The sequence below is a fragment of the Protopterus annectens genome, chromosome 15.part0 (assembly GCF_019279795.1).
Source record: "Protopterus annectens isolate FY-2018-M chromosome 15.part0, PAN1.0, whole genome shotgun sequence".
In the NCBI taxonomy this organism is placed as follows: Eukaryota; Metazoa; Chordata; order Ceratodontiformes; family Protopteridae; genus Protopterus; species Protopterus annectens.
Genome location: NC_056749.1, coordinates 66,159,770 through 66,185,408, shown reverse-complemented (window position 1 = coordinate 66,185,408; position 25,639 = coordinate 66,159,770). Strand labels below are relative to the sequence as shown.

The 25,639-nt window shown below is 41.2% G+C and overlaps 1 protein-coding gene across 2 annotated transcripts in view; it reads left to right on the top strand.

The window, feature by feature from the left end:
* F8 (coagulation factor VIII) overlaps positions 1-25,639 on the top strand; it is a 2,728,596-nt gene that overhangs the window by 1,777,383 nt on the left and 925,574 nt on the right. For both annotated transcript variants that reach the window (XM_044057714.1, XM_044057713.1), the window contains one exon: positions 20,967-21,083. In XM_044057714.1, the coding sequence (XP_043913649.1) occupies positions 20,967-21,083 (117 nt within the window). The remainder of the gene's footprint in view (positions 1-20,966; positions 21,084-25,639) is intronic.

Genomic DNA, 25,639 nt, shown 5'->3' with positions numbered 1-25,639 from the left:
CAGTGTGTCTGATGATAGAGTCACCTATTACAAGGGTATTAGGTGTGTTATTCAGCCTTAAGGGCTGTGACTGCTTGGCACACTGACTTTGTGTGCTATGTGTTGTATGTGTTTTGTTTTGGGGTAGCGTTTGCTTGGATGTCTGCTTTGGAGGTCTCTGTTGCTTAGGTAGATTTTTATTTAGAGCCTCCGAGTATGTTTTTGTGTTTTTATGTGTTTGGTTCGCTGTTGTGGTGGGACTATGTGATACTGGAATTGTGTTGTGTGAGGTTACCTTCTCCTCCTCCTGACTGGTTACACCAGTTTTGAGATGAGAGAGCTCAGCCTCCAGTTTGGCTATATGGTTGCATCTCTCACATATATTTGAACCTGTTTGGAGGAGGAGAGGGTTGTCCGTGTACGAGACAGTTGTAACATTGCCTCAAAATTCCCAGATTCACCAGCTGGACTGGAGAGGAAACCATTGACTGACCTTTGGACATGCTAGAGTAATATAGGGAACTGAATTAAAACGGACCAATAGGGGACAAGGTAATCATAGAGAGTATAAGAGTAAGTAGTGCTTATGATTTATTAGTGCTAACTTGTAAGATTACTTATTTGGACCAGTGAGGGGCCTTAGAATGAGAATATGGTGTTTAATTTGAGAGATAGAGCAGTTCTAAGGGAAAGAGCCAGGAATAGTTTAAACCCAATTAGGCGGCGCTGCCCGATGTTGCGCTATGCACAAAAATGCGCAAAACCGCGCAAAAGAGGGTTTTAAGAGAGGAAGATCAAGGAGTTTGGAATTGGCCCAAAATGGCCAATAAAACTACAGTTTCAAGGCAGTAACCACTCCCACAGGGGCAGGTAGGCTGCTCAATGTTTATCACTGCCACTGATGAACACAGAGACTTCCCTTTAGCCCAAGCAAACAATGGCCTCCAAGAAACTTACAAACAGTTCAGAACAGCAAATCTGTAACTGAACTTTTTTAAATCTCTGAAAAGTGGGAAAAAAGCAAGATTTTTTTTTTTTTTTGTTTTTTTTAAGGAAAGCAGAGGTTCACAAGTATCAACAAGTTAGAACAGTGCAGTAAATGACCCCACACTTGAGTGCTAGGCCAGAGACAGATAAAATGCAAGTTTTAAGAAAAAAAAAAACGATTTTAAAAATAAGTGCAGGCAGGAACTTCAGTAATCAGCTCTAGGTTGTGTTCTAAATACAGTTGCCAACACAGAAATCAAGTTTAACAAGCCAGAAAATGCTCAAAAGTAGGCGGCAATGCAGAAAAGCTTAATAATCTGAAGCAAAATACTTAAAAACTCAAAAGTGGCTCCTTTCTTCTCTTAGCATTTTCTCCTCTTGGTGGGTGCTTCACCAACAGCCAGCAAGTCCAAAAAGATGCAAAAACCACGAGGCAATCGGGTTTTAAGAGCGGGAGATCAAGGAGTTTGGAACTGACCCAAAATGGCCAATAAAACTACAGTTTCAAGGCAGTAAGCACTCCCACAAGGGCAGGCAGGCTGCTCAATGTTTATCACTGCCACTGATGAACACAGAGACTTCCCTTTAGCCCAAGCAAACAATGGCCTCCAAGAAACTTACAATCAGTTCAGAACAGCAAATCTGTAACTGAACTTTTTAAATCTCAGAAAAGTGGGAAAAAAGCAAGATTTTTTGTTTTTATTTTAAGGAAAGCAGAGGTTCACAAGTATCAACAAGTTAGAACAGTGCAGTAAATGACCCCATTGCACCTTTTCCCTTAGAATCATGTCGACCATGATCATTGCACTCTTTTCCCTGGGAATGATGTCGACTGTGATCATCGCACCCTTTTCACTAAGAATGATGTCGACCAGGATCATTGCACCCTTTTCCCTTGGAATGATGTCGGCCAGGATCATCACACCCTTTTCCCTGGGAATGATATCGACCCGGTTCATCGCACCCTTTTCCCTGGGAATGATGTCGACCAGGAGCATCGCACCCTTTTCCCTGGGAATGACATCGACCATGTTCATCGCACCCTTTTCCCTGGGTATAATGTCGACCAGGAGCATCGCACCCATTTCCCTGGGAATGATGTCGACCTGGAGCATCGCACCCTTTTCCCTTGGAATGATGTCAACCAGGATCATCGTACCCTTTTCCCTGGGAATGATGTCGACCATGATCATCGCACCCTTTTCCCTGGGAATGATGTCGACTGTGATCATCGCACCCTTTTCACTAAGAATGATGTCGACCAGGATCATTGCACCCTTTTCCCTTGGAATGATGTCGGCCAGGATCATCACACCCTTTTCCCTGGGAATGATATCGACCCGGTTCATCGCACCCTTTTCCCTGGGAATGATGTCGACCAGGAGCATCGCACCCTTTTCCCTGGGAATGACATCGACCAGGTTCATCGCACCCTTTTCCCTGGGTATAATGTCGACCAGGAGCATCGCACCCATTTCCCTGGGAATGATGTCGACCTGGAGCATCGCACCCTTTTCCCTTGGAATGATGTCAACCAGGATCATCGTACCCTTTTCCCTGGGAATGATGTCGACCATGATCATCGCACCCTTTTCCCTGGAAATGATGTCAACCATGATCATCGCACCCTTTTCCCTGGCAATGATGTCGCCCAGGATCATTTCACCCTTTTCCCTGGGAATGATGTCGACCATGATCATCGCACCCTTGTCCCTGGGAATGATGTCAACCATAATCATCTTCCCTGGGAATGATGTCAACCAGGATCATCGCACCCTTTTCCCTGGGAATGATGTCAACCATGATCATTGCACCCTTTTCCCTGGGAATGATGTCGACCAAGATCATTGCACCCTTTTCCCTGGGAATGATGTCGACCATGATCATCCCACCCTTTCCCTGGGAATGATGTCGACCATGATCATCGCACCCTTTTCCCTGGGAATGATGTCAACCATGATCATCGCACCCTTTTCCCTGGGAATGATGTCGACCATGATCATCGCACCCTTTTCCCTGGGAATGATGTCAACCATGATCATCGCACCCTTTTCCCTGGGAATGATGTCGACCATGATCATCGCACTCTTTTCCTCGGGAATGATGTCGACCATGATCATCGCACCCTTTCCCTGGGAATGATGTCGACCATGATCATCGCATCCCTTTTCCCTGTGAATGATGTCAACCATGATCATTGCACCCTTTTCCCTGGGAATGATGTCGACCATGATCATTGCATCCCTTTTCCCTGTGAATGATGTCAACCATGATCATCGCACCCTTTCCCTGGGAATGATATTGACCATCATCATCCCACCCTTTTCCCTGGGAATCTTGTCGACCAGGATCATCCCACCCTTTTCTCTGGGAATGATGTCGACCAGGATCATTGCGCCTTTTTCCCTGGGAATGATGTCGACCAGGATCATCACACACTTTTCACTGGGAATGATGTCGACCAGGATCATTGCACCCTTTTCCTTAGGAATGATGTTCACCAGGATCATCACACCCTTTTCCCTGGGAATGATGTCGACCAGGATCATCACACCCTTTTCCCTGGGAATGATGTCGACCAGGTTCATCGCACCCTTGTCTCTGGGAATGATGTCAACCATAATCATCTTCCCTGGGAATGATGTCGACCAGGATCATCACACCCTTTTCCCTGGGAATGATGTCAACCATGATCATCGCACCCTTTTCCCTGGAAATAATGTCAACCAGGATCATTGCACCCTTTTCCCTGGGAATGATGTCGACCATGATCATCCCACCCTTTCCCTGGGAATGATGTTGACCATGATCATCACACCCTTTTCCCTGGGAATGATGTCGACCATGATCATCGCACCCTTTTCCCTGGGAATGATGTTGACCATGATCATCGCACCCTTTTCCCTGAGAATGATGTCGACCATGATCATCGCACCCTTTTCCCTGGGAATGATGTTGATCATGATCATCGCACTCTTTTCCTTGGGAATGATGTCGACCATGATCATCACACCCTTTCCCTGGGAATGATGTCGACCATGATCATCGCACCCTTTTCCCTGGGAATGATGTTGACCATGATCATCGCACCCTTTTCCCTATGAATGATGTCGACCATGATCATTGTATCCTTTTCCCTGGGAATGATGTCGACCATGATCATTGCACCCTTTTCCCTGGGAATGATGTCGACCATGATCATCGCACCCTTTTCCCAGGGAATGATGTTGACCATGATCATTGCACCCTTTTCCCAGGGAATGATGCTGACCATGATCATCACACCCTTTTCCCTGTGAATGATGTCGACCATGATCATCGTAGCCTTTTCCCTGGGAATGATGTCGACCATGATCATCGTACCCTTTTCCCTGGGAATGATGTCGACCATGATCATCGCTCCCTTTTCCCTGGGAATGATGTCAACCATGATCATCACACTCTTTTACCTAGGAATGATGTCAACCATGATTATCGCACCCTTTTCCCTGGGAATGATGTTGACCATGATCATCGCACCCTTTTCCCTGGGAATGATGTCGACCATGATCATCGCACCCTTTTCTCCTGGGAATGATGGCAGCAAGGGTCATTGCACTCTTTTCCCTGGGAATGATGTCGACCGTGATCATCGCATCCTTTTCGCTGGGAATGATGTCACCCAGGATCATCGCACCCTTTTCCCTTGGAATGATGTAACCATGATCATCACACCCTTTTCCCTGGGAATGATGTCGACCAGGATCGTCGCACCCTTTTCCCTGGAAATGATGTTGAAATATTAAGGTCTGGTCGACTTGTAATAGTATGAAAGATGCAGTCCACATCATCTTCTTCATCACCATCACCATCTTCAGCCACATTTATCTAATTTCTACATGAGGTTGGGGTGTGATGTCAGTTGTCACCATCTTTCTTGATTCTTTAACAATCTCCTACCTTCTTCAACTGTCATGCCTCATCTCCACCACCTGTGTCTTGCTCCACTGCTCTGCCTTCACTACCCACATTTCTGTAACATACAGCATTGCTAGTTGCACCACTATTTGTGCACCTTACTTCCTTCACTAGACACATTTCTTTAACATACAGCATTGCTAGTCACACCACTATTTGTGCACCTTACTTCTTTCAGTAGCCACATTTCTGTAACATACAGCATTGCTAGTCACACCACTATCTGTGCACCTTACTTCCTTCACTAGCCACATTTCTGAAACATACAACATTGCTAGTCGCACCACTATCTGTGCACCTTACTTCCTTCACTAGCCACATTTCTGAAACATACAGCATTGCTAGTCACACCACTATTTGTGCACCTTACTTTGCAACTGCTTTGGCATTCATCTGTCATACACTACTCCTGACACTTTGCCAGGTAGCTGCAGCCTCTTTGATGCTAGCTTTGACCTCTTTATTCAGACTTTCCTTCTCCTCAACCACTCCTTGGGGCACTTGAGGGAATTCCACATAGCAGCATCAGTGATCCTGAGATATTAGACTAAATAAAAGAGGGGGAAGAGGTTATATTATTGAGGTCTGTGTTGGGAAAGAAGTTTTGAAAGAGCAATTTGCATAGAGTGATGGTAATCGAACAGGAAACTGGCTCTTTGGAAAATGGGGAAGGCAGAATGAAGATTGCTGGCATCTGAGCAGTCAACTGAAACATGGTTTAATGTTGTGGACAGCACACTGGCAGTGCAAGGCTATAATATTTCCATACATTTGGACCAGCTACTACACAGGCAGGGACTAAAGGTGGAGGTGTCTCGATTTACATAAAAAATAAATAAACCTCAAGGCTGGTCAAACAGAATGATGCACTTGAGTTTTTCCATATTCAAATCACCATATGAAAAATCCCATACCACTTCCTTGCAAGCTGTAGGGCCCCCTCTGTAAGCCAGGAAACCCATAAATCTATTTAAGCTTACTGAAAACACTCACCATGCAACACAATACCATATTCATGGCTGACTTTAATTGCCCAGTATTAACTGGGAATCATACAATCCACCAAAGTTGCAGGCTAAGAGATTCCTGAATTTTGTAAACACAAACTCTCTGGAACAGATTGTCAATGCACCAACACAAAGATACTGGATCTGGATCTCAATGATATGGGAGAGCGCTGCATACCTCCCAGTGTAATGTCCTCTTTGGTGAGGTCAGACCACAAAATGGTCTTCTTTGGAGTAAAAACAAAAAGTGGAACCCTAACTAACCTGGAATATTTAGAAACTACTATAAGACTAACTTCCTACTATTAAGTGATAACCTGGCAAAATTTCAGGCCCTCATAAACCTGAGAGCACTGCTGCCTACATGGAACTGTTCACAAAAGCCTATTCATGAATGTTAACAGCTGCATAGAAGTAGATGTACTTACCAGGAAGAATTATAGAACTAACTCAAAAACCAAGCCACCCTTGCAGAATCACATCATCAATAGGATGTACAGTATAACAGAAGGAAAAAAATCATGGCAAAAATTAAGACGTGTAGCCGAATAAAAGCACACTCAAACTAAATAAATACCTCAGAGGATAAATAAAGTCTACCAAATCCAAATTTCAGGTAAATATGGTCTTCCCAGTGGAAAGGAGAGCCACCAGTCATTCTTTAGGCAATACGTAATTGTGTGTGGAACTCAGTGGTAACGGCCACACCTAAACCAAGCCACATGATGCAATACATAATCATGTGTGGAACTCTGTGATAACAGCCACACCTAAACCAAGCCAGATGATATCGCAAACCAACTGGCAGATGTATTCAGCTCTAACTTTGCCCCCTCTCACACCACCCAAGATTACCCTCAGGAAATACCAACAAATATAACTCCCCCTGCTATCAATATGGAACCCTCATACCTCTCAACTTCTAAGAGCAAGAAATCTGGACAAAGCCATAGGTAATGGGGGGGGGGGGCAAATGCCCAAAAATAGGGACTTTTTTTAAAATAGTACTCTTACAAACTTAGAAATTTGATAGAATTACAGGTTTTGCATTAGCATGAATTTTCGAAAGGGTATTACGTCTGAAACTCAAATATCTGCCATTATTTTCTGACGTCAGTCCTCAATGACTTGACAGAAAATGTAATTTTAGGAGAAACAGACTAAAAATATGAGGCAAAAATCTGGACATTCTGCAAAAATCTGTACATTTGAGAGGTAGGATTCCTGAGTGCTCTCTTTAAGGACAAGAACACTGCATCGATAGACCCAGACAATATCTCAGGGTGGCTTCTAAATAGCAGAAAACATGACCAATCAAGCCCTCTGGATTTGCTATTTAACTGCCTCATTAATGTAGAACAAAAACCATCATCCCTCTGCACAAAGGCGGGCCATCTACAGTCCCTGGAAACTACAGATCGATAAGACTCACTAGTATCATATGCAAAGCCATCGAAAGAATTATCATGGAAATGATCAATAATGACATAGGAAACCTCCAGACCCTAGACTTAACCCAATTTGGTTTCATCAAGGTCAGCTACTCAGTCTGATGGATTTCTTTCAGAAGGTCACCAAAGCAATGGATAAGGGCAAAATGGTTCACATAGCCTATTTTGACCTGACCAAGGCATCTGACACAATACCCCATTTGAACATTGTTGACAAATGCAAGAGTTTAGGTAAAAGTCCTTATATCATCTAGTGGATAGCAAGCTGGCTCACAGACAGAACCCAGGAAGTTAGAAAGGGGGGGGGGGTCCACCTCTGCTATGAGGCTAGTCACCAGCGGGGTGCCTCAGTGAATGGACTCTGAAGTCAATGCTAACATCAACGGCCTCTGGCTGATGAAATTTGCAGATGATTTCAAATCAAAAGCAGTAATAAAACAGAATGTCAAGAAATGTATAACAGCATCCTTTTCCCAAAGGGTCAGCCTCCCCTGGTTACTGTCATACTGACAGCACTCCCCTAAGAGTTGGCCTAGTAGACAGTAGTTTGGGGGCAGACATAGACAGTGATCTGGCCTTTGACCATTATGTGTCTACAATACTGAGTAAATCATTATATGTTGTGTAACTTTTACACAAAGGTATGGCATCTAGGTCCAAGGTGGTCATTGTTTCACTCCATTCATCAAACCTATCATTGAGCCTAATGTTCCCTTTGTTATGCACCTAACCAGACACATCCAACAATTAGAACATCCACAGAAGTTCCTCACTAAAGGGGTCCTGATGGAGAGATGAAAAGTCAGCAAGCAAAGGAGAGTAGTAGTGCTGAAACTGAATTCATCCTCAAGTCTTGGTGAGTACCTTCACGAGGTGGACCCGGTTTTTCACAAAATCTCACCAAGGCGATACTGATATATAGACTGTATTTATATAGCATATATCATGTACAGAGGTAAATCAAAAATGAAAAAAGATAACCGGGGCCACAAGACCCAGGATAAAGAAGTGCCCAATCATGGTAGGCGCACTGGTGCCAGGACTGGAAAAAATCACAGTGTAGAATCCTCAAATTGCGGTGATATTCCTACAATGGGGCCAGGCCAGGCTCAGGAGGAGGATGGGCCCCCTGTTGTAGAAGGAAGCAGCAGTACACAAAAAGGACAAAAACTGATTGGCCAAAAAAGAGCCATAAAGATGATACAGTGGACTATTGAGGATAAGAAATAAATTATGTATTGTTATTATTATTATGCAAGAAGCCCAGAATTTCCGCATACAAGATATACAAAACAATTAAGAGAGAAATTAGAGGAAAGAAAAATACTTTCACAGGAAAAACTGTCAGAAGCTTCAGATAAAAATTTGCGTTCATTATTACAACAGATTTTTGAAAAACAGTATATAGATCAAGAAACTTTGAACTCTTTGGAAAAAGAAGCTTTTGAGGAAGTGGAAAAATATAAACAACAAAACTTAGAGATATTTGAAACAGCTAAAAAAGAGATATGGACATAGGAAAGAAAGAAAGAAAGATTTGATATGGTGCAATATTTATGCAAGGGAGAAAGCTAATTTAACTAATATAGAGAAGGCAGTCTCAAAAGTATTTGAAGAGAAATACAGGCAAAGGCATCCAGATGTGGAACATTTCACAATAAAAAGATTAATAACACAAAACATAATGTAGAAAAGATGATTAGTAAAGTAAAGGTTAAAGAAGTAGAAGCTGAAGTTATGGAGTGCCTGCGAAGTGAAGGATTTAATGTAGAAGGAATAAAACAGACTACATCACAACATGATGGAGTGAATCCCCAGAATAAGGAAAAGCAAGAAGATCTGGAGATGTGAAGAAGAAATATAAACATGAGAAAGGGAAACAGATTAAATATGGTGTAATATTTATGCAAAGGAGAAAGCAAAACTAACTAATACAAAAAGAGCAGCACCAAAAATATTTGAAGAAAAATATAGGCAAAGGAATCCAGATACGGAAAACTTTACAATACAAAAAATAAGAAGACTAAGAGGAAAAGTAGAAAAAGAGATCAGTAATGGAGAAGTCAAAGAAATAGAAATTGAGGTTATGGAACAGCTACAAAGAGAAGGATTCAGTGTAGAAAATCAAATGCAGAAAGCACCACAACAGGATAGAGCAATGGATAACCAAATTAAGGGGAAACCAGTGGAACAGGAAGTAACTCGTCAGGTGCCATATCAAGATATTCTGGGGCCTTCCACAAGCAACCAGTATAAATGTTCACCTGAAGCTAGACAGCAAGGAACAGAACAGGAAACTGTGGAAACTCTGATGCAGTCAATGTTGAGGAGTGATAGGCCAGTGAGTTCCCATATGACAGAACAACAGATGACACAGGATGAAACTGAAGAGAATGTGCCACAGGGAGATGTTATAGAACTTTCTATAGAATGCCCGCAGGAAATGGAAAACAAGGGATGTGCCCTCAGTATGGAAGAAAAGGAGTTAAGAGAAGAGTTGCTTGATTTAATAGACAAAGACAGATATATCAAGATCAATGAGAGAAATAGACTGCAGAAGGTTAATAAAACCCCAAAAGTCAGAAGCTTGATAAAACAAATGAACACAGTAATTAGGACTGTCCATAGAGACCCATGCAATTTAACAGAAGTAAACAGGATATATTACTGTGCAGCTGAATTAATAACCGATAAAAGTCTACCACAGGAACATAAAGTAGCGAGAGAAAGGGGAGGGGCAAAAGCGAATACCATCATGGAAATATCGAATACAGAAAACAATAAAGCAGCTAAGACAAGAAGAGTCATTGTTAGAAGATTATAGAAGAGGTAACAGATCAGCAAAAATATTAAGAAAGACAGATGTGATAAAAGCAGCGCGGAGTATTAGAACAGACCAGCATCTATTATGCACTATTGGAGGTAACAAACTAAAAATTTCAAAACAGGTGGAAAGACTCAGAAGATACAAAGATAAATATAAGGGAAAAACACAAAATAAACAAATTATTGATGACCCAAAAAGGTTTTATAGAGAAATGGGAAATAAGGTAAAAGGAATAGATAGACCGCCAAAAAAAGAGGAAGTAGATACATTTTGGAGAAGTATCTATGAAGATCCTGCAAAGATGCTAAATGGATAGAAGAAGTAAAAGAAAGAATAAGAAGTTTAAAGGTACAGGATATGAAAAAGGATGAAGGAACAGCCAGAGAGATTGAAATAAAGTTGAGAAAAGCCTCTAACTGGAAAACCCCAAACCCAGATGCAGTACCTAACTTTTGGCTTAAAGTATTAACTTCTTTGCACGATGATTTAGCCATGAGTAAGAACTATTTATATATGCACCCTGAACACACACCACACTGGTTAACAACAGGAAAAACAATGTTCTTACTTAAGACTGAACCTGCAAGCTACCCTAAAAATTATAGACCAATAACTTGTCTTCCAACAACATGCAAACTATACACGGGTATTGACGCTGACAGAGTTTATAGTCATTTAGAAGAAAACTCAATTATGGCAGTAGAACAAAAGGGCAATAAAAGAAAGTCATATGGAACAAAGGACCATTTGTTGTTAAACAAGGGTATAATGGAGAATTGTAAGAAGGGAAAGAACCTAAGTATGGCATGGATTGACTACAAAAAAGCATTTGATAGTATCCCACATTCATGGATAAAAGAGTGCTTAAAATGTATAAGATACACCCTACACTGATCGACTACATTACAGTGACCATGAAACAGTGGCAGATCACTTTGCAATTAAGCCATGATAAAGGACAGATTATTATCCCAGGGATAAAAATTTAAAGGGGGATATTCCAGGGTGACTCTCTGTCACCCTTGTTATTCTGCCTTGCCATTAACCCATTAAGCTGCTTACTTAACAGCCTAGGCCATGGCTACAATTTGGCTTCTAGAAAACAACAAAGTCTAATGACTTCTCATCTTCTCTTTGTTGGTGATTTAAAATTGTATAGCTCATCAGATGAGGAACTGAAAGCACAGCTGTAGGTTGTCAAAACTTTTTCAGATGATATTGGAATGTCATTTGGTCTTGATAAATGTGCAAAAGCAACCTTTAAAAAGGAAAATTGCAGCACCAGGAAAAAATCAGTTTGGGATACGAATGTAATATAAAAGAACTTGAATAAGACGGGGTGTATAAATACTTGGGAATTGATGAAGGATCAGCAATAAAACATGAACAAATGCGAATAAGGCTTAGTAAGGAGTACTTTAGAAGACTTAAATTAATCCTGAAAACACATTTAACACCTAGAAAAAAGATCCAAGCTATAAATCAATTTGCTCTTCCTGTCCTAACTTATAGTTGTGGAGTGATTGACTGGCCCCAAAAAGTGTTGGATAGATTGGATATCAAAACAAGAAGGATGCTTCATGCTCACCAAATGATTTATAAAAATCACTGTATACCAAGATTATATATCCCCTGTTCTGAAGGAGGGATGGGCCTCCTTGAAATTGATTACATGTATAGATCTGCAATTGTGGGACTCCATACATATCTATTGACCTCACAAGATCCAAATGTGGTGAAAGTTTTGAAACATGAGGAGAATAAATCTAAGATGACTTCTCTGCTTAATTTATTAGAAGCATATCGACATGAAGCAGGAATGGAAATCAAACCAGAAGTGGATAAAAACCAGGCAGCAACTGAATGTGCTAAAAAAGAAAAGAAAGAACATAAGGTGAAGGACCAGATGAGAAGGCAAGAAATGTGGAAAAAAACATAAATATAGTTGCAAGTATAAAAAATGTCTGGAAGAGCCTCATGTTGATCAAGAACGAATGCAGAAATGGTTAAGGAGAGGTGAATTTACATCAAGAAATGAAAGGTTAATATTGGCAGCCCAAGATAGTGAGCTACGTACACGCTGGTTTACTAAGTCGATTGAACATGTGGGAGAAACAGATATATGTTGGTTTTGTGGAACCGAGATGGAAACAGTTACACACCTTATTGCTGGTTGCGCTTCTCTAATGGCAGAGGGACTGTATACTGAAAGGCATAATAATGTGGTGAGATTGTTACACTGGAGATTATGCAAACATTATGGTGTCGAAGTGGCTGAAAAACACTGGAAACATGAGCCACAGAGAATCATAGAAAATGATGAAGTTTACATCACATGGGATCATCAAATACCAACAGTCCAAAAGATAGATGCTAGAAAACCGAACATAGTGATCCAAGAAAAGAAGACAAAAGTAGCATTGATCATTGAAATTGCCACACCTAGTGACTACAGTGTCTTGTGTACAGAGAGACACAAAGTCATAAAATACATTGATCTGCAGGCAGAAATGAGAGCCATGTGGAAGAAAGATACCTAGACAGTTCCAATAGTAGTAGTAGGAGCAACTGGTCTTATAAAAAATAATTTACAATCATATTTAGATATATTACCAATTCATGTAACACTGTATGAATTGCAGAAGGAGTCATTGCTGGGCACATTGCGGGTACTGTGAAGAGCACTTTTGGCTAACATCAAAGAGTGAAATAATAATTTCATGAACTTTAATCGTACTCTGACTTAGGAATGGGGTCCATTCCCATCATGGTATTAGAAATCCAAAAGAGTTGGAGAAATCAAAAAAGGAATACAGGGTATAAATAACATGTCCTGTGCAGACTGCTTCAAAGCTCTATTCCTGTATTATCTTTTCCACAGGCTGTTGAGGGTTACAACTATGCCTGGCATACAGGCCATGTCGAGACTCCACTCTGATGGATCTCCTGCATATCTGCATATCATCACACCCTTTTCCCTGGGAATGATGTCGACCAGGATCATCGCACTCTTTTCCCTTGGAATGATGTTGACCATCATCATCGCACCCTTTTCCCTGGGAATGATGTCGACCAGGATCATCACACCCTTTTCCCTTGGAATGATGTTGACCATCATCATCGCACCCTTTTCCCTGGGAATGATGTCGACCATGATCATCGCACCCTTTCCCAGGGAATGATGTTGACCATGATCATCGCACCCTTTTCCCAGGGAATGATGTCTACCATGATCATCGTACCCTTTTCCCAGGGAATGATGTCGACCATGATCATCGCACCCTTTTCCCAGGGAATGATGTTGACCATGTTCATCGCACTCTTTTCCTTGGGAATGATGTTCACCAGGATCATCGTACCCTTTTCCGTGGGAATGATGTCGACCATGATCATCGCACCCTTTTCCCAGGGAATGATGTTGACCATGATCATCGCACCCTTTTCCCTGGGAATGATGTCGACCATGATCATCGCACCCTTTCCCAGGGAATGATGTTGACTATGATCATCGCACCCTTTTCCCTGGGAATAATGTCGACCATGATCATCGCACCCTTTCCCAGGGAATGATGTCGACCATGATCATCGCACCCTTTTCCCTGAGAATGATGTCGACCATGATCATCGCACCCTTTTCCCTGGGAATGATGTCGACCATGATCATCGCACCCTTTTCCCAGGGAATGATGTCGACCATGATCATCGTACCCTTTTCCCAGGGAATGATGTTGACCAGGATCATCGCACTCTTTTCCCTTGGATTGATGTTGACCATGATCTCCGTACCCTTTTCCCTGGGAATGATGTTGACCATGATCATCGCACCCTTTTCCCTGGGAATGATGTCGACCATGATCATCGCACCCTTTTCCCAGGGAATGATGTCGACCATGATCATCGTACCCTTTTCCCAGGGAATGATGTCGACCAGGATCATCGCACTCTTTTCCCTTGGATTGATGTTGACTATGATCATCGCACCCTTTTCCCTGGGAATGATGTCGACCAGGATCATCGCACCCTTTTCCCTGGGAATGATGTCGACCATGATCATCGCACCCTTTTCCCAGGGAATGACGTCGACCAGGATCATCGTACCCTTTTCCCTGGGAATGATGTCGACATTGATCATCGCACCCTTTTCCCTGGGAATGATGTCGACCATGATCATCGCACCCTTTTCCATGGGAATGATGTCGACCATAATCATCGCACCCTTTTCCCTGGGAATGATGTCGACCATGATCATCGCACCCTTTTCTGTGGGAATGATGTTGACCAGGATCATCACACCTTTTTCAATGGGAATGATATCAACCATGATCATCGCTTCCTTTTCCCTGGGAATGATGTCGACCTGGATCCTTGCACCCTTTTCCCTGGGAATGATGTCGACCAGGATCATTGCACCCTTTTCCTTGTGAATGATGTCGACCAGGATCATTGCACCCTTTTCCCTGGGAATGATGTCGACCAGGATCATTGCACCCTTTTCCCTCGGAATGATGTCGACCTGGATCATTGCACCCTTTTCCCTGGGAATTATGTCGACCATGATCATCCAACCCTTTTCCTTGAGAATGATGTCGACCAGGATCATTGCACCCTTTTCCCTGGGAATGATTTTGACTGTGATCATCGTTAGGCATCATCTACCTGTGTGCTACCTGTCCATTGTTTCTTCATGCTTTCTTCCAGTCTCTCCTAACGTTTTTTCATCAGATCATGTTCTGCTTTCCTGCACATGCCAGTAATTATATGACTGCCTTCTCCCTTCAGCAGTAGAGTCAAATAACTAATCTTAATCTTATCAACAGAATATAAACAAATCACGTCAAACTTGTTATTTTCCAACTCTGATAAAAATACATTGGTTTCCGGTATGTTTTCTTGGCAAATTAATGAAAGGTTATCTAACATTTCAGCTGAGGTGTTCGAGTGTTATACATGATGTTTTGATAAAGGCTGGTGCATATTATGGTATATTTATTCTTATATGACATGGTTTGATAAAGGCTACTGGCACATATTATACATACTTCATATAACCTACAAGACATACAAATGAGGTGCTGTTATGTTTATGAAATCATTTCTGGCCCTGGACATTTTGCAAGAGCTTTTGAAGTTTTATTCTAATTTTTTAATGTTGGCTTTCAGCTTCTCCTCATTAGCATCAGCTCTCAGTTTCCTGTCCGCAGGCAGAAGGGCAAATATATTTCAGGGCTTGGCCGCTGACCTGACTATGCATTAGTGCCATCTAAACTGGGTGAGGAACAGAACACAAAGAGTCATGGTTTCAAGGGCTGTGATATAATGCTGTGCATGTCAAAGCAATGGCTCTTACCTCTACTCATTTAGGTTCATAGGTTGGTACTAGGCTATTGGCCCTAGTGCCTATACAAGCCTAGCCATAACAATTCCCTGGCTGTTTCTTCTCACACTATTTACTTCCCTGGACCCCTGTCTAGAGGGTGACTGACATGATCCCTGGGGTGAATTTCCTTTCTCCCATCCAATCATCAAGGTTCCTTTTGAAGAGGGCCAAAGATGCACTCTCCTTGACATGTATGGGCAGTCTATTCCAGAGTCTGGGGAGTCTCTGGGTCAGGAACCTATTCCTCCAGCATGTTTTGTTTATTGTGATGACAAGGTTTAGATCCCTGGAGCATGTGGCTCTGAGGGATTGGGATTTCTTTAAGTGTAGCATGTCCAACAGCTCATGGTTTGACATGGCCTTGTATGTTAAGCAGAGATCACCTCTGAGTAGACAATATAGGATAGAGTATAGCTGGAGTTTTTTAAGGTGGTCAGCGTAGGACATCTGCTTTAGGCCTGTGATTCTTTTAGAGAGGTATTTCTGCAGCCTTTCTAGTTGTTGCAGATGTCTTGAGAGGTACATACCAAACTGGGTGTTGTATTCTATAATGGGTCTAATGAGGGAGGAGTACAGTGGGACAATGACTTCCTTTTTTCTGGATGAAAAGCCCTTAGTGATGAGGTGTGCCACATAGAAGGATTTCCTGACTGTTGTGGTGATGTGGTTATCAAAGGTGAGACCACTGTCCACCTGTGTCCCTAAGTCTCTTATCATACTTTCGGTGTTTAGTGTACTGCCATCTATGTGGTAATTCATGGGTACATGTTTTTTCCCAGGGGGATAACTGTACATTTCTTGGCATTGAGCTTGAGCCCATGGCTCTGGCACCAAGCATCTGTTTCTGTAAGGCCCTTTTGTAGAGTATCCACATAATTTGGGGATTCAATAATGGCTCCCAGTTTGCAGTCATCTGCAAACTTTGTTAGCCAGAGTCCCTTAGTGTTGGCGTGTACTTTAGAGAAGTAGATGCCAAACAAGAGCGGTCCCAGGACTGAACCCTGAGGTACTCCACTTGTCACTTGTCTGGAGCTGGATTTGGAGTTGGCTACTTTTACAGTGTGGGTTCTGTCAGTAAGCCAGTTGGCAACCCATTGAGTGATATAGGGATTAATGCCCAGCTTAGTAAGTCTATCTATGATTCCAGAGTAGGGATGGTGTCAAAGTCCTTGGTGAGGTCCAGATAGGCTGTGTGGACCGTCTTACCCTTGTCCACCCCTCTGGAGACTGGTTTGAAGAAGTCAGTCAGGTTCAGGAGACAAGATAAGCACTTCACGAACCCAAACTGGGTGGGGTCCAGTGTTTGAAGGTTGCCAATGTCTTTGTTTATAAGTTCCATGATAATACGTTCCATGGCCTTACAGATCAGGCTCGTCAGACTGATGGGGCGGTAGTTCCCAGGATCCAAAGTGGATCCCCCCTTGTGAAGTGGGATAACTGTAGCTGTGTGCCACTCAGTGGGCACAAAGCCTGAGGTGAGGCTATGATTAAACATGACACTTAGGTGAGGTGCCAGTTCATTTTGTAGTTCATGTAGTGCACAGCCCGGGATGTCATCTGGTCCCATGGATGCTGTATTCTTAGCTTTGGAGAGTGCGTTTTTTACCTGTGTGGTCATTATTACTGGAATTTGGCAATCTTCCAGTATTGAGATGGGCCATGTAGGAGGTAAGAGGGAGGTGAAGTTGGCACTGAATTGATCTGCCAGGATATTGGCAATATCCTTGGGATCAGTATATTTAATGCCATTCTGTTGTAGCTCAGAGCAGATCTGGGTATTGCCATTTAGATTCTTGACATAGTTATAGAATGCCTTGTGGTTGTCTTTGGAATCTTTGGCAATTTTATTTTCATAACTAGCTTTGGAGGATTTTATGAGAGATCTCAACTTCTTACTGAGGCTGGTAATAGTTTTTTGCATCCTGCGATTTTCTTCTTTTCTGCAACAGTTTCTTCCTTTTGTTGTAAAGTTTGTTTACGGCAGGGGACCACCAGATCGGCTTCCTTTTTTTTGGAGGAGAGCATCTTGGTTCTATTTGGGATGGCACGATTCATGCATGAGCGGATGTGCTTGTACAGTACCTTAGTGTAGGATTCAGCAGTTGAACTTTCAGTTCTCATCTGCATGGGTGTCATGAAGATTGTCACTTCTGACTTGAGTAGCATGAACTTGGCTTTGGGAAAGTTTTTTTATGGAGGTTTCCTTACTGGGGGGTGGGGGTGGGATGTGGATGTTAAGGGTGATTAGCTTATGGTCAGACCTGACCAACAAGGGGATGACCATAAGTGTGGAGCATCGATTTCCCATGTTGGTAATGACCAGGTCTAGGATATTGGAGTCCCTGGTGGGACAATGGATTAGTTGATCCAGGGCATTGGAATTTATGAATTCCAAGAACCATTGGGCAAAAGTGTAGGTACATGAGTAGTTTTCCCAGTTAATGGCAGGGTAGTTGAAATCACCCAGTATTAGGGTATTTGGTTGTATCTTAATATTTTCCAGTATGTTTAGAAAGGTGTAGTGAGAATCTTGGGGCATGGTGGGGGATCTGTAGAAAGCTACAATTTGGATTGCAGTCTTACCTAGTGTTAGTTGCACCTGAAGAATTTCAGATGCATTGTGTTGGGCAACTAGCCTGGTGGTGTGAATATCCTTGGTGAATATGGACACTCTTCCACCTTTAGTGTTTCGGTCCTGGTTTGGTGGCCGAAAAGTGTGGTAAGAGTTGTAGCCTGGTATTGTAGGGGTGGTCTCTGGAGCCTTGAACCAGGTCTCAGTTACTGCACAGATATCGGTGTTCTCCATTTTTAGGAGTGCCTCGAGAGAGTGCATTTTGAGGTTTAGACTTCTAGCATTGAGTAGCATTACCTTCAGAATTTGCGTGCATGTACCTGTTACAGTGGTGGTTTTGTCCTTTGAACATTGCCTAAAAAAGGCACTATAGGGGTGGCAAGAGCCTTAGCCAGTAACCTGAATCCCAGGGGTGACAGGTGCAGACCATCTTTGGCAAAGCATTGTGGTCTGTTGATCATGTTGTCCCAGGCAGACAGATACTGGATCCCCTTTGAATGACACCAGAAGCTTAGCCAATTGTTGAAGTCAATCATTTTGTCCTTATATTGTGGTATCATTCTGGGTGAAGGCAGGATGCTAATCAGGGCTAGGCTCATACCTGCCTGGGCCACATGATCCGAGAGCTCTTCCATGTTTCTTTTTATGTAGTCTAGGGAAGTACGTCTCAAATCATTCACTCCAACATGGACAATGACAGAGTCATATTTGTACTTGTTGTGGAGTGGCTTGAGTGCATGTGTTATGTGGCAGATCCTAGCACCCGACAGGCAGCTCACTGTAATTTTCTCCTTGTTCAGCCTAGTGAGTGGGACATCAGTGTGCCTGACTATAGAGTCACCTATGATTAAAGTGTTAGGTATGTTGTCTTGCCTTAGGGGCTGTTGCTGGGTGGCACACTGGTGTTGTGAGCTATGTGACATTTTGGTTGTGACTGGTGTTTGCGTTTCAGCATCTGAGGTCTTTGTTTCTTGGGCAGGTTACAGTTAAGGGCCTCTGCATATGTGAATTTAATGTTGCTATGGGTGGGTGTTGGTGGTGTGGGTTTAGAAGGGCTATGTGTTGCTTCAGGTGTAGTGCGGGTGTTAACCTTCTCCTCTTGACTGTCTAGCACAATCTTGGGTGGAGAGAGCTTTGCTTCCAGATTGGCTATGGAAGTGCATCTCTCACAGGTTGCAGTGTTGGGTGGTAGGAGGAGTGGGTTGTCTGTGTACATGAGGCAATTGCTGCAGTGCCCCAGTATGCCCAGATTCACCAGGTGGACAGGAGAAATCACCAGAAGCTGACCCTTAGACATACCTGGTTTGGTGCTTTTTTGTAAAATACAGGAGCTGTTTTCCCTTGCCTTAGCAAGGTACTTTGCAATTATAGGCTGTTTAGTGCATACAATTAATTTATCCTTATTAACAAGGAGAGTTGAGTGCTTGTATCAGTTTAAGGCTTCCTAGTGCTTTCCAGCAGGTATTAGAACAAGTGCTAGTCACAGCGATGCTTAAAGGTAAGATGAAAAAAAATGGTTTATCCTAAACACTGCAGTGTGCAGTGTCTTAGTCTGATAGTGGAGCTTTTCTCCTCGGGCCTCTGCTGAAAATGGACATGTATCCAGCCAGACTAGCCCGGTTAACAAATGTAAAATAAAATAAATAAATAAAATAAAATAGATGTGAAAGTAGGTAACTTAAGTTTTACCTGTCTAAAAAGTTAAGGTTTAGTGGAGAGTCACTATTTTTAAAACAGCAAGATAGATTGAAAGGGGATGATCACTTATTCCGGTACTATGGAATACAGTAGAATGGCCAATAAATTTAAATAGGTGAAGGGGAGTGATTTCTCAAAATGATAATTTTGTGCTTACTCACACAAGCCAGTAAAAACAGAGAGGAAATGAGATATATGGTCAAATTAACATAAGAGGCAGTCAACTAGAAAGACAGTGGTATTTAAGAACACAACAATAAGCAGGTGGGAGGGTGGGGAAAAATGTCTGCCTGACTCACAAGAGACAGAGCTGTGGTCTCTTTTGAAGTTTTAATATGCATTTAAAAGCAGAATACAAGTAAAGCACAAGGTAAGGAAAACAAATCGCAGTATTCAAAATATAAAAAGGCAATAAAGTAATACAAAATACAACAAATAAAAAGCAAACTAACCTTTCCTTCACAGCAAATTATAAGTGTGCATGTCACAGCAATGGCTCTTACCTCTACTCATTTTATTCAGATGTTGGTACATCTGCAGTGGCATTGTAATATCTGCCAAATGTCTACATTTATAGGTTCATAGTTTATTACTAGGCTAACAACCCCAAGTGGACCTTTGCCATGCTTTCCAAACTACTTTATTAATTACTAGAATAGGTAGTTTCTAGACTTGCAGTGCAGAGGACCATTAAGGAGCCTAGCCCAAGTCCCCAGTTGCCCTACACACTGTCTGGTTAAGTGAATTCCTCAAATCAAGTGCATGAATCAAAAGCCTGTACCACAGGAACTACTGCTCACAGCCTAAACCCTCTGTGCCATCTGCACAATGCGGATTTTCAGAGGGGTACAATTCAAGCTAGAGACTGTCCTAACACATCAAAGGAAGGAATGCTGCCAAAGGGTATTAAATCTAGTTCCTCACTAACTGGCATTGAGCAGATCACAGACATTACATAAACATATAAGCACTTCTCTGATTTATTAACTCTGAAATAAATGTGTAATATCTGATTTAAAAACACAGCATGCTTCACTGCCTTTCCTTTAATAAAAGAACACCAGGTCCGACTACCATTTAAAATGAGTTTAATTTTCCGTTTCATTTCTAGGTATGGTGGCTACTGTCGAAATGCTTCCTACAAAGGCAGGATTGTGGAAAATTGAATGTGAAATTGCCGAACACCAGGAGGCTGGAATGTCAGCTTATGTTCTAGTGTATGACCCAGGTGAGAGAAAATGTCATATTTTTCATTTTGTCTCTGGATACTACATTATTTAATAAGAAGGCCACAATATATTTCTCAGTTCTGTTCTGCTATACTGTAGATGTGATTCTGTGATATATATTACTTAATGCATCACTCAGTTTGAGGATGACAGTCATTTGTTTTCTGTGTCATCAGAATTTCCTAATTGGTAATTGCCTTACATAGGTCAGTTTTGCATATCTGTAGATTGCCAGCTTGCATGTTGTTCCTTCTTCAAAGGCATGATATATCATCAGTGCACATATGTACTCAGAGGTACACACACTTCCTGTGCCAAATGCACAACTCTTTTGTCATATAAAATGGGCCGATTCCCCATATGACCTTATAATATCATCCTTTCTCAGATGAGCTTTGCAGGAAAGTTCATACATTTCACAGCCAGAGAAAATGAAATGCTGGAACATTAATAATAGCCATGTTAAAGATTAACTGCAGTTATTAAACTGATATTCGCTAACTTTTTTTAACATGTATTATTTCAACACCTGGCTTTACAGAGTCAAAGTGAACTTTATTGTCATACAGATCAACACAGAGGAAAAAGTGCATGTCACTGCATGAAATGTCGATACTCAGGCTTGTACCATAAGAATTATAGTTTACAGAAGGAAGATTAATAATAATTTAAAAATATCGAAAACAGAAATCAAAATAAGATACTAAAAATAAATACAATAAAAAATAGATACAAATGTGAAAATGTTTACAGTGGAAACAAAAACAATGCAACAACAGGAACAGACTTAGTAGAGATATAAGGATATATAACAAACAGTACTATAAAGAAAGAGGCACTTCCGGTTTACAGTTTTCATAGTGCCGATAGAGACGTGTAAAGTGAGCTATGCAGAGAGTTATGTAAATAACAATGACATATTGCACATAAATAATGTTTGTTTACCCATTTAGTGGGTTAGGCTATGGGTTTGTTGTTCAGCGGTCTGATAGCACATGGGAAGAAGCTGCTATGGAATCTGGATGTCCTGCATCTAATGCTTCTGTAGCACGTCCTTGTTGGCAGGAGTTTGAACAGTGCATGAGCCGGATGGTGTATATCCCTCAGTAGTTTTCAGACTCTACCATAGCATCTGTTTGAATAAATGTCCTGTAGGGAAGGAAGGTTGGAGACAATGATTTTTTTTTGTGGCTTGTTTAATGATGTAAGTCATTCTACATGACTTCTGAATTAATTTTGATGATTAAATCTAAGTCAATAATATCAATTTATCAACATGTTGATACTGTATAGGGACTAAAAATCGGTTCTGTAGAGACAAGTTGTGGTGCAAAAGATTGGAAGAGCATCTGCACAGAGGGATACAAATCTGTTTTTCCTAAATTGAGGGGGTTTTGTAACACACACACACACACACACACACACACACACACACACACACACACACACACACACACACACACACCATTCACATTATAATCACACAAACAATACCCAGAACAACAACTCCATGCTTCAGTCAGTGTTTTATATGTTTGGACAGTTTTGTCATCCTTCACAGTGTGAATTTTGTCCTCCTTACAAAACAGACTTCTGGTGCATGTTGCAATTATATTGTGGTTTGTTTTACAGCTCACAACTGGATAAAATAAATCCTTTAATATAGAGGCCTACAATGCATTAATCTTAATATTTTGTAATGCAGAACAGTACGGCTACAGGAGATATTAACAGATGTCCTACATAACCATAAAAGCATGGTGAGATGTGCATGTTGGTAAAATAAATGTGTCTTCAATACATTCCTAGTTATAATATGTGCTGTAGATATCTCCTGAAATGTGAAATTATTTTATCACATTATTATTATTTTTATTATTATTATTATTAGACTATCTAAAGAACTCTAGTGTTGCCTTAAAACAGCATTTAAATATATCATAAAATGACTGAAAACAGTAAATATTTAACACACAAGTAATAAACCTGTCATCAATAATCAGTAGTTGCATATTAAACACAGAACTGGAAAAAGTGTATTTTAAAATTCTGGCTCCATGGCACAAACAAATGGATCCCCAACTGTGACCCAGGCAATCAGGGTTCAGTAAGTGGCCCCATCACTGGAGGAGCCAGGTGGGCTGAGGGATGGGGAGTTAGGGTGCACTGCTGCTCACCTCTCCCAGGAGGAGGAGGGGGTTTGCACTCACTTAGAAGCATGCAGGGTGACAAGAGTTTCCTGGAGGAGACTGGAGAGAACCATCACTTATACTGCAAAAGAAGGAGCATGGCTGCTTAAAGACAATCACCCTTTTGAAAATGAGGGGATGTCCTTCACAGATGACCTATTACACTTCACTCCTTGGCACCTTGCTGGGTGTGTGCATGATAAGAACGGTGAGGAAAAATGAAAAAATTCTTGAGCCACCCCAATGGCTGTCTGCATGATAATCCCTGTTAGGCAGCTCTCGACCACTGATTGCCTGCTGACTGTCATACCCCCTCTTGGTCAATGGGAGCAAAGGCCAGTTTTAAAATAAGGACAATGTAACATTCACCTAACCAAACCTTTCCTAAAGCATAAAAACAACAAATTCCAAATCAATTATCTGAGACTCAGAAGAATGACAAAGAAAAGAAAACAATGAGAGTAAAACCTTCCAGATTATTCCGAGCAGCGAATCACTTCTAAGTCATACCAAATATGCTTCATTTAAAAGTCTCTTTTCTTAACTTATTCTTTAGGGTTTTACTGGTGGATAGGATTCAAAAAGCTTAAGTTATATTACTTTATAATATAAAAGTCTGCTGGACAGAGGACACTGTCGAACGTACAGTGCCCTGACACCTTGCAGGTCAGTGTCCAAAAATTGAATTCACCAATACTGATACTTTCTGTGCCTACTCCAGGGATTACCCTGGAGTGGACTAAACCAACGGCAAATGTTTTGTGGGGGGGCAAGCACCCCCTGCACCCCCACATGCCCTGCTAATTACATATACTCTAATATTATATATACTAGCTGCAAGCTCACTCAATCCCTGGGGAAAACAAAGATTCTCAAAATCAGGGCTTGTCGATCAAGCACACATGTTGATCCAGTGTCTGTGTCGTCCAAATGGTGTCAACCTGATTTGTGTTGGGGCACTGGACATTCGCTGCAGTGCCCTATACCCAAGTCTGCTATGGCTGTGGCTGTAAGAGTCACTAACATCAAATTACAAGTACATGTGACACAGAGCATTGAGAAATACATTACTTATACCTTAAAAGGTGATGCAAAACAGTTTAGCACTGCGTTCAGTCCAACCACGTGCTAAATACTGATGTAAAAATAATAGCACTCATAAAAGTGGTTATACAAATGAGCTGCATAATTAGCTGCATTTAGTCTTTCCACACTTAACTCAATTAAGTAAAGCATAAAAGAAAATACATAAAACAGTAACAAGCCATAGAACTTAATACAGCCTATGAAATATCCAATTCCCTCACTTCAGAATCCAGTTCTATAGCCATCAATGTATTCATTTCTGGGATCAAATATGGACCGGACCGCTCCTTATTGTTCCAAACTCAGTTGCTAATACCACATTATTACAAACTATTAAGAATAAAATAGTACCCTTCGTCAACCCAAGCTAACAATACAAAACACAATTGCACTACAATAAAGAATGGTAGAGGGGCGATAATTCCAGCGAGAAATGAACTACTGCTTCACACCCTTACTTACCAGCTCCTTAATACTGGATGTTTACCTTTAAAAAGCAGAATTTTTTTAATAGGGAGTGTAATTATACTAATTACAGAAATACAGACAGCATTCAGTTAGCCAGACCTCCTTACAAATTAGCCACTACTGAAAAAGCCTTCTTTAAAAATACTCCCAGAAAATAAAACACATGAATGAACTTACTAGCTTCAATCTACAACTAAATAAATATCTGAAAAAATATCATGCCTGTAAGTGCTTCAGAGATGAGGGATAGAATGTAGACCTAAAAGTAAAGAATGATCTTCCATCCACTGGCTTCATACTGATTCAGCACTTATTATATTTATTTGAAATGCTTATTTGGAAATAAAGTGTGAACTCATTTGCTTTGTCAGTAATGAAATTAACTATACCTACCTGAAAATTCAAAATGATGTATCCCTAAATGAAAATTCAGTCCAGTGCTATTTCTACAACTCTGTTACCACCAATGCCTATATAAATGTATGTGTAAATTGTTTTACATTCTGTTGTATGTCATATTATCTAGCCTATTAACAGCTTCTAATAGATTAAACATAATGCTGCCAACCCTAATAGATGAGAATAAAACTATGTTTATTATTAGAAAACAAGCATAAGATAGTATTAAAAGAATAATATAATTAATAGATTATGCAAATATTAATCGTAAGAATTTGACAGTAATCAGTATATAGATATTGAAAGGGCATTGAGTTTCTAAGTTGGAAGTACTTATTTAAGGTCTTGGGATCATTTGGTTTTCTAGATTCTTATATAAAATTAATAAATGTATTCTACAAAAATTCATTAGG